Consider the following 16,960-nt stretch of genomic DNA (forward strand, 5'->3'; position numbering starts at 1 on the left):
ATTCAGATCTGTTCCTTAGAAAAGCTCACCACGCAAAGAGTTTTGTATTGTCCAACAGCTCAAAAATCTCTTTTCCTTGGCACATCTCACCCAACCAGACCTCTCTCCCAGAGCACACCATTTCACTTAAAACTCCTTTCTGGCAAAGACTGCAATGTATTTATTTCACCTCACTTGATTTTCTGTAGCGCAAAGAAAACTTTAGGGGCGTTCTCCCACCACACATCCTCAGTATCATCTGATTTATTGCACATGGTTCCTTCCTCTTGGTCTCTTCCACCCTCTCTCTGTCTTCTACACCCACCCTCCCCTCTTGCGAAGGCTTGTTCTTACCATCTTCTTTATTTAGTTCTACTCTTGCATATCAGCCCTTTATTTGTTAGAAATGACAAAAATATTATGCAGCACTTACCCTCGTTAAATTTCTTTGTACCCAGTTACTGGTTTTGTCTATGCCGGTTTACAATGCATGTCTCCAACATGTAGGTTTTGCAATTCTATGCAAACAAAACAAAAGATTCCTGAATATTCAGCTCCTTACCTTTTAAAAGATGGAATAATAATTGCATATCATTGACCCTAAAAAGTACGAGTCATTAGATACCGTGGGCCTAATTTAGAGTTTGACGAATGGCATACTCTGTCGCAAACCTGACGGATATTCCTTCTGCCTTATTACAAGTGCATTATATTCAATGGCACTTGTATAGTAGCGGGGTATCCCATCTGACAAACTCTAAACCAGACCCCTAGTTTCCAAATAATCTTTATTTCTGTCGATGATGGCCTGCTTCGCAGCTCGTTATGAGGGTGCCAACAAATTTCACTTTCCTGGGATTTTATTGCTGATTGTACTAGAGGAAAAGTCTATTATTCCAATCTGAAAGATTTGAAGGGCTTCTTAGATTCTAAACCAAGTACTCTTTCTCCTGCTCATCCCGGAGCATTGTTTGAAAGGACAGAAGTTCGGCATATCTTTGGGAACTTATTCATTTTCTGAAAAATATCTTATGCCCTTTTTTCTCCAGATTTTTATGGTATTGGCTGGCAGAAAGTTTTACTGCATTAAGAATCTACAGATGAAGATTGCCATCTGGTAGAATAAATGATAATGATGATTCTAATGGTTACTATTTTTCCTCATCATGAGAATCTTTATGCCCGGCAGTACCCCCTTCTTTGCCGAGTGTTCTTGGTACCTTCGTGTGGTGGGAACTATTGCAGGACCTAAGGTTTTACAGGAGCATTGATGACATGCAATTGCGAAGAATAAGGGGTCATCACGCCTTGGTCATATGACCCATATGATGCATCTTTAAGAGTATGCACTGGACACAGACTGTGTCACTTTACCCTGTCACAATGAATGCCCTCAAACGCATACCAGCGATTTGAATCTGCCAGTCTACCTTTCAATGTACAGGCTTTAACTCAGCCCACATTGGAAAGGGGCTCAGAGAGGCACCTGAAGGTGGTTGCAGTGAGTGAATGACCATTCTTGCTGCAGTGGATGTCTGGATGGTGCTAGGGGACATTCTTTCCCTTCTTCCAATGTGTGCTGTCGGGCACACTGACTGTACACAAAACCCTTTTTTAGCGTACTATCAATGCGCCACCCTCCTCTGACATCTCCTGTGCCTTTGCACCCGCGTCTGTAACATGGCACTGGGAAAATGTTTCCTCATTTGCTTTGGGCCATGCCCCATTGCTAACAATAAAAAAAAACCTTAAGATTGCCTTTGCAATCTGTACTCCTGAAGTAACTGCACATGTGTCTGTAGCCCCTTCTGTAAATCCAAAGTGGCATGGGGTGGCCAAAACGTGGACTCATGCCTTTTGCCCCACTGCGGCACTTTTGATAATATAGCCCCTGCTCTGCACTGCACAACCTCACCAGGATGCCTGGTGTATGTACAGCACCAGATAGAGGAAAATACTTTAGGGTTTCCAACCTTTTGGCCACAAATAGTTCAACAGATTAGGATTCTGCAGAGGTAAGATTGTATCAATCTGTACTATGGTTAAGGTAAGTCATGTATTTATTCCTTCCACTGAAAAGTAAAAGCTGCCAAGAGGAAACTTGTCTTTAAACTTTTTCTTGTCTTCTTTGAGCTTGTGTCGATATCTACAGGGTAGGCAGAGAAAGTTTAAATATGACATGCTTATGAATAATTCGTTTTACAATAGAGTCTCTGCTTAAAATTACATAAATATGCATATTTCTTTCGACAATAGGGAAAGGGTATATTTAGCATAATTTGTAATTTCACACATGTCAAAAACATAATAATTACTCCTTTTGTTCCAGGTGTTCCTCGTTACTGTCTGGAATTTTGAGCTTTACATGATTCCCCTCTTCCTTCTGTCCCTGTTTGCCTATAATTTCGCCCTCCTTTCCACTGGGAAGACTAACGCCCAGGACAATCTGGTAAGTCGAGGCAAACGTGCTTTGTTATTTCTTGCAAAATGATGCCATCCAAAACATCTCCTAGCATTTCGCTACACATTTTAGGCTTTAAAATGTTTTGTTCTGTTGACGTACCTTTTCTTGGTGAATACATTTCCTTTCTCTTTACAAAAAAATACTCTCTTAAAGAGGCTAGCCACAGGAGGAAATAAAGCACATGGCCAACTTTGGTATTTTCAGCTGCATTCCCATTAGACAAAAACATTCAGTGGTTTGGAGAAAGATAGTATTTTCTGAAAGCCTGATAGCAAATAGACTAGAAAAAGATGTGTTCTTATTTCCTGTCAGTATACAGGCTCACGATGAACTAAAACTGATGTTTAAGCCCATAATGTTTGCACACCCTCTTTGCGCAGTTGTTACAACACCTTTTCTTTTTAATGTATTATTTAATGAGAGATTGTCATTAGCCCGACCGAGGAAGGTTTTTAGGTCTCGGGACCATCCGGTCTGCCGAAGGCAGAACCGGAAGTCGAGAGATTTAATGACTTGGAGAAGAGGGGCTTGAACCCGCCCCTCTTCTCCCCTGTTCTCCATTGGCTGGCCTCTTAAATGCTGGCCAGCCATTGGAGAAGAGGTCAGTCATTCAGATTAGGCCCCGTCCTTTTCGGATCGGGGGGCGTGTTTTTTGCAAGAAGTCTCAAGGAGGAGACAACAGCAAAACACGCCCCCGAATCCGAAAAGGACGCTGCGTTTCTCCGAGGCATTTCTGCTCTGCCTCGGAGAAAGGCGGTGGTGTTCCTGGCGTCCTCTCCCCCTGCTCTTACTCTGTATGCTAAATATTGATTCAGCCGTGAGCTTCTACATCAACATTCTCCGATTCCCCCACAAACTGGCGTAATACACTTAAAGCATTCTTCTGAAAACACAAGACTAAACTCACTAAACAAAAAAAACATTAACATGCTCTCGCTCATAGCAGTCTGTTCCGATTAAAGAAAAACTGATTTACGCGTCCGTAGAACTTAATTAGGTACGTCCTCTTCCAGCTGTCCCTGAGTACATGTATGGGCATAGACAGAGGACTTTAAACATGGAGACACTGTTTCTAGAAGACACGTAAAAACGAGCGGACATTTTCGAACAGGAAACTTAAGGCCTTGTTTGCTACGGTGCTGCGAATCCATATATAGAGCTTCTCAGCAAGGCAGGGTCGCGCTGTGCTTCCAGTTTCTAGAACAATGGCGGCTCCCACCTCTCCTCCCCCACCACCCTGCCGTGTGACATTTGGCAGGTGCGAGTTAGGATGTTGGAGACAGATGACAAATGGCAGCCTGCGCCAGGGTCAGTGCTGCAGTCCTGCAGCGTGTACCCCCACAGGCCCCACTACCCGGATGGATTGCACTGAAAGATCCCTTGATAACACTTCCGCCTGACCTTCCCCAGGCCCAGTTGCGCAGGCTTTATACCCAGGGCGCTCCGGATATACAGTTACACGGTCTATATGGATAACAATCTTTGCTGTATGAGGCGCGGGAGCCACTCGCCGCCTCTCCCTCCCTCCCCCACCCTTGGCAGGACAAAGGAGAGGGGCTTTTTTCTGTTTCCATGTCGTGCGAGGGGAGTATATCACAGACCCGGTAACAGCCTGCTGGCAGCAGCAGAGATGGCAGGATCAAGGTGTGACTGGTGTTCGCTCATGCGTGTCATTGAAAATAGCAGCCCATGTGAGCTGGCCGAGGTGTCTCCCACATTGAGAATCGCATTAATTAAGAGTGTGAAAGCGAGCGAATGTAAAGTCGCATTAGAATTTTAAAAATGTAATTTACTCCGAGCTGGCGTGATTGTGCTGTTCGCTCATATCCCCCATGTGCTACCCCCCTCCGCAATTCCATGCAAACAAGATGAAGTGCAGGCAGACATATAATAAGCCCGCAAGTATGAAAAGGCGACATATATACCCATGCAAGCAGCGGGCGGGTGAAATACAGGCTCGCGGACACGTACAGCTAGAAACTGAACACAAATAAAGGCCGCTTTTCTTTTCAGCTCTGACTACTTCCCCCTGGTAACCAGCGCGAGTGAGTTATCTCAGCCCTGGGAGACGTCATGTTGTCAAAGCAGAGGACAAATCTCTTTCTTTCGAAGTTCACACTGGGGTGGAATTCAAATGTGTTTACGTGTTCAGCGCGGCAAACAAAACAGGGCCTTTGAATATGATATGTGCTGTATTTAATGGGCGGAAAAGTCCATTTGTTGACCATCTGTAATTCTGCACGGTAGCGTTCAGTTGCTAATATATTTCCCATGAAGCCTTGAGTGCATAATCCGTCCTGAGCTGTGCTGTTTCTCATTGGTTAATGCCGGATTTGCTTCAAACTATTTGCATCGTCTCTGCGAGGAGCCTTTTTAATAAGCCGGGCACGCAGGTAAATGTCAAGTTATCCAACAAGCATTTACAATGCAATGGTCTTGGCATTGGTAAAGTTAGAGCTATTGGCATTGCTCATGGCAATTTTTGTTTATGTTTTTGTTTTTAAAACATTTAAAGAAACGGCATTGTCATGAGCAATGCCAATAGCTCTAACTTTAACAATGCCGAGACCGTTGCATTGTAAATGCTTGTTTTTCCTTTCAGTTGAAGGACCTGGAGAATAACCTATATATTTGTTAATTCTGTAGTCATTGTTGTCCATGCGGTGAAGTGAGCTAGGGGTATGAATTCATTTTACATTCTTCTATCTGTTCAAACAAGCATACGTACCACTCAGATTGCTACCCTTATTATGGTAAACCCTTGTTTTCAGTGAAGCATTCTCTCCGAACAAAGCATCCTTCACAACTGAGTACTCTGTACTGGAAATCGCCATGGCCCTAAGACGGCCATCCAGGCTGATGATGGCAGCACATGGTCCCACTGACCTGAGGCTCCATGGCTGGACACGCAGTCTGTTAGCATCCTGCTAACGCAGATGCCTTCAAGGCCTAAGACTGGAATGACTTCAAGCAGTGGTCAATGCTGCATGATTGGAGGGCCCTGGCAATCTTTGCAGTCAGAAGTATGATACCCTATTTTGTAATGCTTGGCAGTCAGCAGGAGCTTTGAGCTATATCATGATGCCATGGTCTGCCACGTTCCAGTACTGATTCACCCATTCTCTCGACTGAAAGTAGTAACACCACACAATGTTCAAAAGTCGTCTATAAATTACTTTCCAGAGGTGTGCTTGCAGCCTACTTGCAGCTTAGCCTTGAAATACCTATGTAAGTGGCTGGGCATGGTCGGGGTACGCATGTTTTGTGTTCCACATTAGCCACTGGCATAGAAGGGTGATGCTACAGGGACAGGTTTGCAGCAGGTGGCCAGGTCAGACTGGGAAACACTGATGTAATGGACACTGGGCATGTAGAGCTACAGCAACCTGAGGATTGTGCCAGGAGGCACCAACTGTGTTGGTGAGTCTCAAGAAGGGAGTGTGGTATAGCCATGCATAAACTTACCAGAGCTGCTACGACGGCGGAATTGCACTTCCCATTTTAAAACTCTATTAGTGGGCGGCCGAACTGGGAGTTATTAATAAAAGGGTATACAGCCCCCAAACAGAATCAGCACTTCACCTGGATAGGTTACAGTTGGGAAGGGACGGCTATAATAGGGCTCTATACTCCAAACCTACACGAAAATGCCTAGCAACCCCCACAGATCTTACGGTCAGAATATGGTACCAGGCAATCGAGACACTCAGTTGGCACGACACTATAACTCAAGCTACCCCACTCTGGACAACACAAAAACTGGGTATGTTGTGCACTCAGTTGGGTTTCGATAAGTGGGACACCATCAGAAATTCAACCGTAAGAGATTTGTGGAAAAAAGGAATAATCCTCAGGTTTATAGACCTGCAAAAGGAGTATGATCTTGCCCACCAGGAAGTGTACAGGTACATGCAAATCCGACACGCGCTCAATGCGATTTTCCCTACACAAGGGGAGGTGCTGGAAGCGTCCCCACTAGAGGATAGATTGTTGTCTGAGCCCATGACCAAGAAGGCCATCTCTATGATATATCGGAAATTGTGCAATAATCTACCAGATCCACTCACACGACTCTGAACACAGTGGCAGGATGATATAGGGCAACTCGAAGATGACGAGTGGCAAAGTGCACTAATGTCCCCACGAGAAGCAGCCATACCACTTAGACTCCGCTTGATACAACTTCAAATCCTACACAGAACATATCTAACTGGGTCAATATTAACCAAACTGGGCCGCAGAGACAATGCATGCTGTCTTCGGCTTTGCACGGAAGAAGCCACATTCTAGCATGTGCTCTGGAGCTGTGCTAACATAACATCGTTTTGGGAGAAGATCACAGGACGTATGCAAACCACAATAGGCAAAGAAATCACGCGTACACCCAAACTGGGGCTGCTTAATGTATGGGATGCCACAGACCTCACTAGCACTGAGCAACAATGGGCCACCTTGGGGTTTACATTAGCCAAACGAAGTATAGCCATGAGATGGGGCGAGGGGACTTTACCAACAATGGGAAATTGGGCAAACAAAATGGACAAATGTATGATAGAAGAGAAAGAGGTTTTTAAGAGCAGGGGATGCCCCAAAAAGTGGAATAAGAAATGGGGGAAATGGAACTAATTTAGAGGAGAGATCTGTCTCTACCCATCCTCTGAACTAACGGAAGATAACAGAACCAGAAACAGATTTGATTAAAATGTTTCATGAAAATGTTGAACTCAAAGGGTCATTGTTTAAATGTGAAATATTATGCTTGTTAACAGAAAAGATGATCTGACACGTATAATAACTATGTTTGAAATCAATAAAAAGATTTATGAAAAAGGAGTGTGGCACACCTGGAGTGCATGAGCCTTTACCACAGTCAAGCCTGGTAAGTCAGTTACTAAAGTGTACAAGCCATTTTACCTATATAAATTGGGAGAACAACAGACTTGTGATAGACAGAATGCAAGATAGTATTGCTGTCATCAACCCATTCATGCACGTTGTGATTTATTCCGTAGTAGTTTCTGCTGGATGATATGTGTGGAAATGAAGCCAACTTGTTAGCAGGGTTCTTAAAATGTATTCCATACAGCCCGACACAGAGTACGGTACATCAGTCAGGGTTAGGACTTCATTAATGACAGTTGGGAGTTGAACAGCATAGCAGTTGGGAACATAGAATGTTGGGGAAGGAGAACAAAGGGGGCTCTCGCGCAGGAGGGCTGGTGGGCATCAGCTGCCACGCGCTAGGTACAGCTCGTGCATAATACTATAATGCATTACAACACATCTTCCTCTCTTGAATCTTTAACTGCAAAAATACGTTACAACACTTCTTCCGTTCTAGATTGTTAAACTACAACAACTATTCACAAACAAAATCGTCATAGCGTTTAGGTTTGATGATGGTTCTGCCAAACCTTCCCTTGACCCTGTGTGGGTCAGACCAAACTTCAGTGTCAGAGTGGGGATCGTTACAGGTTCTACCGAGCCTACCACTGAAACCTTGACTGTCAGATGTGACTTCAGAGTCAGAATGTGAATCACCATCGCAGCTCTGATTAGGTACCGGGGCGCGAGCTGACAGCAACAAACTGATCTGTGACAATCAGTGGAGTCAGTGATGGGTGGGTGATCTTGCGCACTCTCATTTGTAGGGCTCACCCAACTGTCACAAGGCGTGGGACTGTGATCCTTTCCAGTTTCGTCGTAATCAACCCACAAGTCTTTGCTGGTTCTATTATGCTGAAGTTGACTCAATTCTTTAGCCTCTAGATGATATCTGGCCAACCTGTTCATGTGCCAGACCTTGCCATCACTCAGTCTGGCAGCGTTGTTGTACAGTTTGCTGATGTGGGGAGGAGCGGTGAGTCTGCTTTCTCCTTTCCTGACTTTCCTTTCAAGGCAAACTTTGACTAAATCGCCGATTCTGAAGGAATGTTCTTTTACTCCATGTTTGGAGTCGTACCAATCTTTATAGCATTTTTGCGCCTTCACATTGTTATTTCTGAGGGTGTCTAGCGACCATTGCAATTGTTTGGACGCGGGCATCCAACCCAGGTCTTTGCTCAGGGGTTGTCTGCTTCTCATGAGGACAAAAGGTGCTACACTGGTGCTGGCACAAGGGGAGATCCTGAATGCCCAGATAAGTTTGAACAATTCTTCTTCCCAGCTGAGGTTAGCATTCCTTGACAACTGTATATGCCCTTTCAGGACACAATTAAAACGTTTGATGAGGCCATTACCTTCAGGATGGTAGAGCGAGGTGGTGTGGTGGGTGATGCAATTCCTCCCAAGGAATGACTTGAATGCCTCGGAGGAGAATTGGGGACCATTGTCAGTGAGCAAGTATTTGGGTAACCCCTCACTCAAGAATAGCCTGTCCAGAAATTAAATGATCGTAGAGCTGTCTATTCCTGAAACTATTTCTATCTCGGGTCACTTGGAGAAGTGATCCATGGCTACCAGAATGTACTTGATCACTCCATCGTATCCTTCAATGGGTCCGGCAATGTCTAAACCTATTCTCTTCCATGCCATTGTAGAGGGTTTGAGGGGAGAAAGTGGAACCCTGGAGGTCTTAAGGGTCTTGTCAGAATCATTGCAGTCCACGCAATTTCTTATAAGGATTTCGATCTGCTTGTCCATACTAGGCCACCAATAACTGGTTCTGACTCTCTGCTTGGTGACCTATGTGGCACAAGTTGAGGATTTTGTTTCTGAGCGTGATGGAGACTATAGCTTTACCAATCCTGCACAACACTCCATTTTCCAAACTGAGTTCATTTCTTATTTCCCAATAAACTTTGACATTATCGTGAAGGCGTCGTTTCTCAGGCCAGGAGCTGTTGATGTATTTACATAAGTCCTGTAGTGTGGGATCTTTTGACATGTCTTTCTCACTCCTCCGCCGAGATCCCGTCACGGTCTGAGTTGAACAGTAATGCTACCTTCTCAGCTCCTTCTTGGCTATCTAGGATTTCATTGTGCGGTAGGGGTAATCTGCTCAGGAAATCAGCTACCTTGTTCTTGACTCCTGGCCAGTATTCAGCAGTGTAGTTGTAGTCCAAAAATTTGATAGACATTTTACTAAGCAGTGGGGAAGCATTCTGCAGACCAGAGGCAGAGAGAATCTTGATCAACAGTTTGTGGTCAGTGCGCAGGTATATGTTGTATCCCCAAATGTACACTCTGAAGTAATTGAGCGCCCACAAACAGACCAGCATCTCGATTTCAATCACTGAGTACTTTTCCTCAGCCGAGGTGAGTGATCTGGACGCAAAAGCCACAACCCATTCATTTTTCTCTGCATCTTTCTGTGCCAGCACAGCACCCAGACCTTTGTTGCTGGTTAAGTAGATTTCAGCTTTAGGGTCAAACCCTTTGAGAAAGGGTGCATTTCTAATTTCCTTTTTGATGGTGTTGAAAGTGTTCTGACACTCCGGGGACCATTCAAATTTGGTTCTGTTTTTGAGTAATTGCCTCAAACTGTACGTTTTCTCTGAAAAGTTTCTCATGAACTTCAAGTAGTACTCTGTTAAGCCGAGGAAGGCTCTCACATCCTCTTTGTTGGATGGGAAGGGAGCATTAAGGATGGCATCAACTAGGCCTTGTTTAGGTTTGATATATTCATGACTGATCGTGTGACCCAGGTAAACCACTTTATTTTGGGAAAGTTTACATTTATCTAACTCCACTGTTAGCCCATGCTTTTTTAATTATCCAATACCTGCCTGAGGCGTGTGTCATGTTCCAATTGGCTGCTTCCCATGACCGAGATATCGTCTAGGAAAAACCTCACACCATCAACGCTCTCAAAGATGGATGTCATTACTCTTTGGAAAAGCGCTACGGCCGAAGCCAGACCAAACGGTACTCTGGTGAAACGGTAACAGCCGAAAGACTTGATGAACGTGGTGTACTTTTTGCTATTCACGTGTAGCGGTATCTGAGGATACGCGGATTTTAAACCAATGATGGAAAATACAAGCATGTCATTTGTAGCATTGAAAATTTCACAGATACGAGGCGATTATATTCTTGTTGAGGTCTCCGAGGTCTATGCAAAGTCTGATTTTTCCATTGGGACGTTTGACGACAACCAGGGGAGAAACACACTCTGCAGACTCAACTTTTTCGATTATTCCGTCATTGACCAGCCTGTTAAGTTCCATCTGAACATCGTTTCTGACAGAAACGGGTAAATGTCTCACTTTGTAAATGCATGGGATGGGCGAGGCTTTTAATTCAATTTTATGTTGGAAACTATTTAGAAGGCCCACTTTGCCAGAGAACACTTCAGGGTAATCTCTGTGGATGGTGTATTTGTACGAATCATCTATGGACAACACGGGGTCAGCACTATTGGGGTTGAGAATGATGCCCAGGTCAGCTTGATCACACCATCCTAACACGGAAGGGCCTTTTTAGCTACAAAGAGTTTACAAAACGCCTTCCTGTTTTTGAATTCAAATTCTAATACTTGGGTTCCTAAGAACTCAATATTATCGCCCGTGTAACTTCTAGCGATTACGTTGGACTTTTCAAGTGATGCTCCAATGTTGCCCACAAATTGCTGTTTCCATATATTCTCATTAATTATTGTGAACGGGGAGCCTGAGTCAGCTATTATGTTCACAGACACTCCGCCCAATCTTATTTCACACACAGGTTTTTTGATCCTTGAAGGAGTAAGTTCAAGTATGTCGTATTCGATGGAGAATACATAGTTGATGCTGTCAGATTCAGAGTAGTCTGAATTCTCCGACCCAAAGTCGTCCTCCTCTTGGATGGGTTTCACAGGTTTGCTATGTTTAGAGAGATTCCTGTTGCATACTTTTGCAATATGACCTGTTAATCCACAGGACGTGCACTTCTGATATCTGGCAGGGCATTTTATGAAATCTGCAAAGTGGAAGGGAGACCCACAACGATAACATTTGTGTTCCGTTTTATCATTGTATTTTTTAACATGACCCTTCTCGTGAGTGAGTTTCATCTTGTAGGGTTCACTTCTCTTGTAGGAAACGCAAGGACTTCCACGAGTATTTTCCTTGGACCTTAGTTTGCTCGCATTGGATGAATTGATTGCTTTTGCAACATTGGGCTCATAAAGGACAGCTTTGGCACATCTGCCAGTAAGTTCCGCTTTTTTAACTAGAGCAACCACCTCTTTCAAAGGAGATTCGCCATTTACCCAAAGTTTGTCTTGAATATTGGGATTACTAGCGTGCATAATTATCTGGTCACGTACGAACTCCTCTTGTAATTGTCCAAATCTGTATGTCAGAGCTAAATTGTTCAAGGCGGAGACCTATTCGTCAATGCTCTCATCTTTGCCCTGTTTCCTTGAAAATTTGTAGCAGTCTACAGTGACGCAGACAATTGGTGAAAAATGAGCATCCAAGTCATCTAAAGCATGCTGAAATACATCATCGCCCTCCCTAACTTTTTTTTCAATACTGTTGTATGTTTTCAAACCTCCTGGACCCAAACAATACAGTAGCACTTCATTCTTCTTAGCAGGCGTGAAATCCTCATCCTCCACTGTTTCAATGTAATTACAAAAATACTCTTTCCATTCTTTCCATGGCATGCATGGTGCGCCTTTGAGGGGAAGAAAGGCTTGTGGCTGTGAGAAGTTCAAGGAGTTTAATGCACACATAGTGGATACTAAGACGTTGAAAATATGTTGCAGGAGAGAGGAGAATACTGCACGATGGAACACACAATATATAAAGTTGGTGTGTGTGTGTCACTTGAGAAACTAAATTGGTACTGAGTGATGCAGGTGACTCACAGATGGGTTATGGCACAATAAGAAAGTGTGGTGTGCACATCACCGTGACGTGTGCAAGAGAAAGCAGAGACGTAGTATACACCGCAGTAAGGGGCTGTAGAGGTAGTCCGCTCGTCGCCACTTGTGGAAATGAAGCCAACTCGTAATCAGGGTTCTTAAGATTTATTCCATACAGCCCCACACAGAGTGCGGTAAATCAGTCAGGGTTAGGACCTCATTAATGACAGTTGGGAGTTGGACAGCATAGCAGTTGGGAACATAGAATGTTGGGGAACCAATGGGAAGGGGAGGAGAACAAAGGGTGCTCTCGCGCAGGAGAGCTCATGGGCATCAGCTGTCACGCGCTAGGTACAGCTCGTTCATAATACTATAATGCATTACAACAATATGCTGGTTTGTCCCAGCCCGTCACGATTTTACGACAACTCCCCCCACTCTCTTTGAACTGTTTCATAGGACTCTCTACAAGGCGGGTACGAACTCCGTCAATATTTATTTGTTTATTCATTTATTGTTCTCAGCAAAAGCCTTAGCAACTCTCTCAAACAAGGCTTTAAAGGGATATCCAAATCATAGCAAAATTAACCAAAATAATATTTAAATTGACACAAAAAGGTTATTTCATGACAACTAGATAACATTTAAATAGTTGATTACATGGCTAAAATGTATGCAGTCTTAAAATAAAAAATCTATTAGTCCTTCTTAATAAAACATGACAATAATGATAGTAGTGAAGTCCAAATGGAAATAAACAACGTAAGAGTCTGATTAAACAGATAGAATTGACATACTTATGGGGCACTCAATCAGAATAACATTTTCTCACAAACCTGCTTGTACTAATCCAAGTAGTCTGGATGCAAGAAGCGACCACATGAGGGGTTTCAAGCAAGTCAGTTCTGTAACTCATAACTAAAGCTTCAGATATGTAATTTACAATATGGATATAGAATGAAGAGGTGCACGTCATCTCACGCGGCCAATCACCATCCTCATTTAATATTCCAAATCCATCTAACCTCTCTAACGAAAAACGAGGTCATGAGAGAGTACCCTGAACACTTAGTGCTGACCAATACCACTGTGATTGGAAGGGGAAACATAAAACTGACCTTATCATCTACACTCAACAAAAAACTCTGCCCCAAATCTTACATCAATTATTTTAACATATGTGGTGTAAAGCTGATTTTCTAGGGCCATAAAATGACAATCTCTGCCTTAGCCAGCTTCAGTGGTATCTCTTTCTACAACAACAGGAAGAAGACAGGATGGTAAATTGTGTCCCTTTGATCTTTGCTTTCAGACACTGCTATGTTCTAGAATTTCTCAGTCCTCTTGCTCACTTTGAGTTTCATGACCTAACCCTGACATCATTGACATTCATCCCCACCCTCCCTCTTCTTCCATACAATAATGGCCTTCTTCCTCTCCTCACTCAGTCTCTCCCCCATGCACCCTTTCATTCCCATATTATGTCATCTACTTCTCAGCCTTTTCCTTTATCACTGATTAACAGACAGCTCTCAAAAGTTCTTGTCTATCCTCTGCCTCTCTCCACCCTGCTTGTCGTCTTCTTCAAATCAACACACTCAGCGCTCACATCTATCTCTCTTCCTTTCCCTTTTGATGACACAGGTAACTTCCATTATCTGCCACCAACTGCAATAGATTCTTCTTGCACTCCAAATGGTATTCCTCTCAACCCACCCCTACTCCTTATACATCTACTCTGTAAAACGTTTCCTCTCTTCTAGCTCAATAACCTCCGCCCAGTATGTTTCCAAATCTAGCACCCATCTTGCCATACTGCTTGTGGTTTGAGTATGCTATATTTATCATCTAATTCATACCATAGAGTCTCCTCCTCCTTGGACAATGGGAAGATAAATTCACATGTCTTCAAAGTTAGGTCTCTGTCAGCTATGACCACCTCAACTTCACCTTTGATTCATAACCTCGTCTTGTCAGACACCAGCTGCAGCAGGTCACGGAACTCCTCAAAATACCACTTTCTCTACCCTCTTCTTCGCAGAATTGATCTCTTAGCTGATATGAACATGGCACAATTCTCTCCCCCAATCGCAGCTCAGCATTTTGCTTCCCTTGTCAGACGTCCTGACCACATTCAACTAATCACAATGCCATGTGCACCATACTGAGAGACAACCAGGAACCTCCTCCTTACTGACCGAGCCACTACTTCTCCAATTAGAATATACCTAACCTTCTTGAAGTTTACAGTTGCCCCTCCACTGATGAGTTCCACTGCAGGGACTATGTAGCCACTGCTATGATCACAGCGGTCTCTGTCTCTAGCTTCCAGGGAATATTTACTTGCAAATGAGAGTTAACCATAGTAGTCTCTCAAATTCAATTACATCCCCTGCCCATGCTGTTCTCCATTGCCTACTATACTACTACAGATCTACAGTGAAACATAGGCTCAAAATGTATGACCCTATTACTAATTAAAAAACTAGATGTTCTTTTACTTAACGGAGGCTTGGCCGAAAGGCACTTCTCGTAATATTATGGTCCTACTGCTTCCTCTGTTCTGCATTGTGACCTGGAAAGTAGCCTAGAAGAGGTATAGATGAAATTTCAGACAGTCCAGTGTTGGGCAGCTGCCACTAACATCCGTGCCTCCTTCCATTGCCTGATTGGTGAGAACAAACAGCTGCAAATCCCACTGATTCGGCACAATGCCATCTATTATCCTCGGGTGACATTTTCAATTTTACTGACATATGTATAGTGCACATTAGTAATCCACCTATTCTCTCTGACTCTTACAAACTTTAGGTGATTTCAATCTATAATGAGGAGACTCCAATGATAGTTCAGAAAATATCTTCTACTTATTCCTCTGTTCCATGGATCTCATCCAACAGTCCACTCAGACTAGAGATTGGATGCTCAAACATTTGACCTAATCACCCTGAAGGTCGTGTCAATGGGGACACGCCGGACCATTCCCCAATTCCCTTCTCGTAAATCCAAAATCCAAAAAGAGTGATTGATCTTATTTGATGATATTAAAACCTTAACAACCCAGCAATACTTGCTTCTAACCTCCTGTCTCCACATCAGTCCTTATGGCAACATAAACGCCTTTGTCTCCAGAGTCAACAAATACATTTCTGAAGTTCAAATTCTTGATTTCTTCTTGGCTTTACTTTTCCTCTAATCCGACTGTTGTTTAGTCTCTCATTTTGCTGTCGCTTAGCTCAGCCTCATTTAGTTTGACTCCACCACTTTTTGTTGCATAACCCTGCAGCAGATGCTAGCATGACAGCATTGCTTTTTGTTGGCCAGCCCCACCTACGTGTGTTACTTAGCACCACTTCTTTTTGTCACTTAGTTCCAACTATATGTCTCCAGTACTTTGTGTAGTGCTATTGTGAATAGCATCTAGTCGTAAATAGCACTTCATAAAATAACAGTTTCATTGACAGGCAAGTGCGAAAATTAACACCTCGCAATGAAAGCAACTGGCAAAGGTGTAAAGCAGAGAAAGGGAAACAAACAAAGAACAACAAGGTGTCATGGGAGTCACAAACAAATCATCAGATGAGCTATTAAAAATAAAGCTTACATCACATTTATTCAGACGGATTTGTTGGAGTCTTAAACATGTCCAGAAGCTCACGAGAAGTACTTGAGCCCAAAGAAATCTACACACACACACATTCAGGCAGAACAGAAGAAGTTTAAGCAAACAAGACAGCGGTTGAATCGAAAAATTTGGACAGAAAAAAGGCCACGAGCTGGAGGAGGAACATCTGAAAAGAGAACGTAGACAAAGAGAAATATGGGCAAAACAATAAAAATGCCTTTCAACAAGAGGTGGATAAACCAGAATAACATGGATCTTGATGGTGCAGAGGCACCACACCGTACACACAAAAATAAAGAAAAGCGAGGAATGAAAGGACGGTATGAGATAAGATGGATAGCGAAGTATTACAATTTTGCAGAGTAGCATGTACAAATATGGGATTCACCCATTGCAATATCTTGTTGCTCAGCTGCACCTCTTTCTGTTAACTATTGTTGTGGCTAGGCCACACATCTTGATGTCCATTAGTGCCCCCCTCCCCCATTTTGATGTTTCTTGAACACGTTTCATGGCGTAGCTTAGACCCACATTTTTTATGCTTGGCCCTAGATGTTGCAGAGCCCTATGTGTAGGTGTCACGGAGCCCCACATCTTAACTTAACTGCACTTCTTTGTATAGCTGTGTCTAATTTTTTTATGCGAATTGTCCTCCCTCCATTATTGCTTTTGTTTAGGGCCGGATGAAATTTTCTTTGAACTGGCATAATATCCTGAAATATTTGGGCATTTGCAGCGCTCTTGCTACACAAAAATCTCAACATTATCCCCTTACGCCATATTGCATAATTTCAAGTCTGCTTGGATGGAAATCCCAATAGCCGAACCAAGGGATTAATGTGAATGTTCAAGTTCAATGTGAATGAACAAAGCAAGCAAGAGGCAATTGTTTGTGCAGCGTTAGGTTTTTGCACTATTATTTTTAGAGCGATATGCATTTTAGCATCCAAAATAGACGCAAGGATGCATTCCACGCTAAAATATGGAACTAAATTATTTTTTTTGCATTTCCCATAATTCTGTGTAATTTTCTAAAATGTTGCAAATTACAGAAAAGAATATTTCACAAATTTTACATAACCTTATTTTTGTTGAGTCTGGC

General features: G+C 43.2%; 1 protein-coding gene across 3 annotated transcripts in view; it reads left to right on the plus strand.

Moving 5' to 3' along the window:
• MCTP2 (multiple C2 and transmembrane domain containing 2) overlaps positions 1 to 16,960 on the plus strand; it is a 765,697-nt gene that overhangs the window by 621,058 nt on the left and 127,679 nt on the right. For all 3 annotated transcript variants that reach the window (XM_085644499.1, XM_085644501.1, XM_085644500.1), the window contains one exon: positions 2,309 to 2,428. In XM_085644499.1, coding sequence (XP_085500625.1) covers positions 2,309 to 2,428 — 120 coding nt within the window. The remainder of the gene's footprint in view (positions 1 to 2,308; positions 2,429 to 16,960) is intronic.

Source organism: Triturus cristatus, chromosome 3_1 (assembly GCF_964204655.1).
Source record: "Triturus cristatus chromosome 3_1, aTriCri1.1, whole genome shotgun sequence".
Taxonomy (NCBI): Eukaryota; Metazoa; Chordata; class Amphibia; order Caudata; family Salamandridae; genus Triturus; species Triturus cristatus.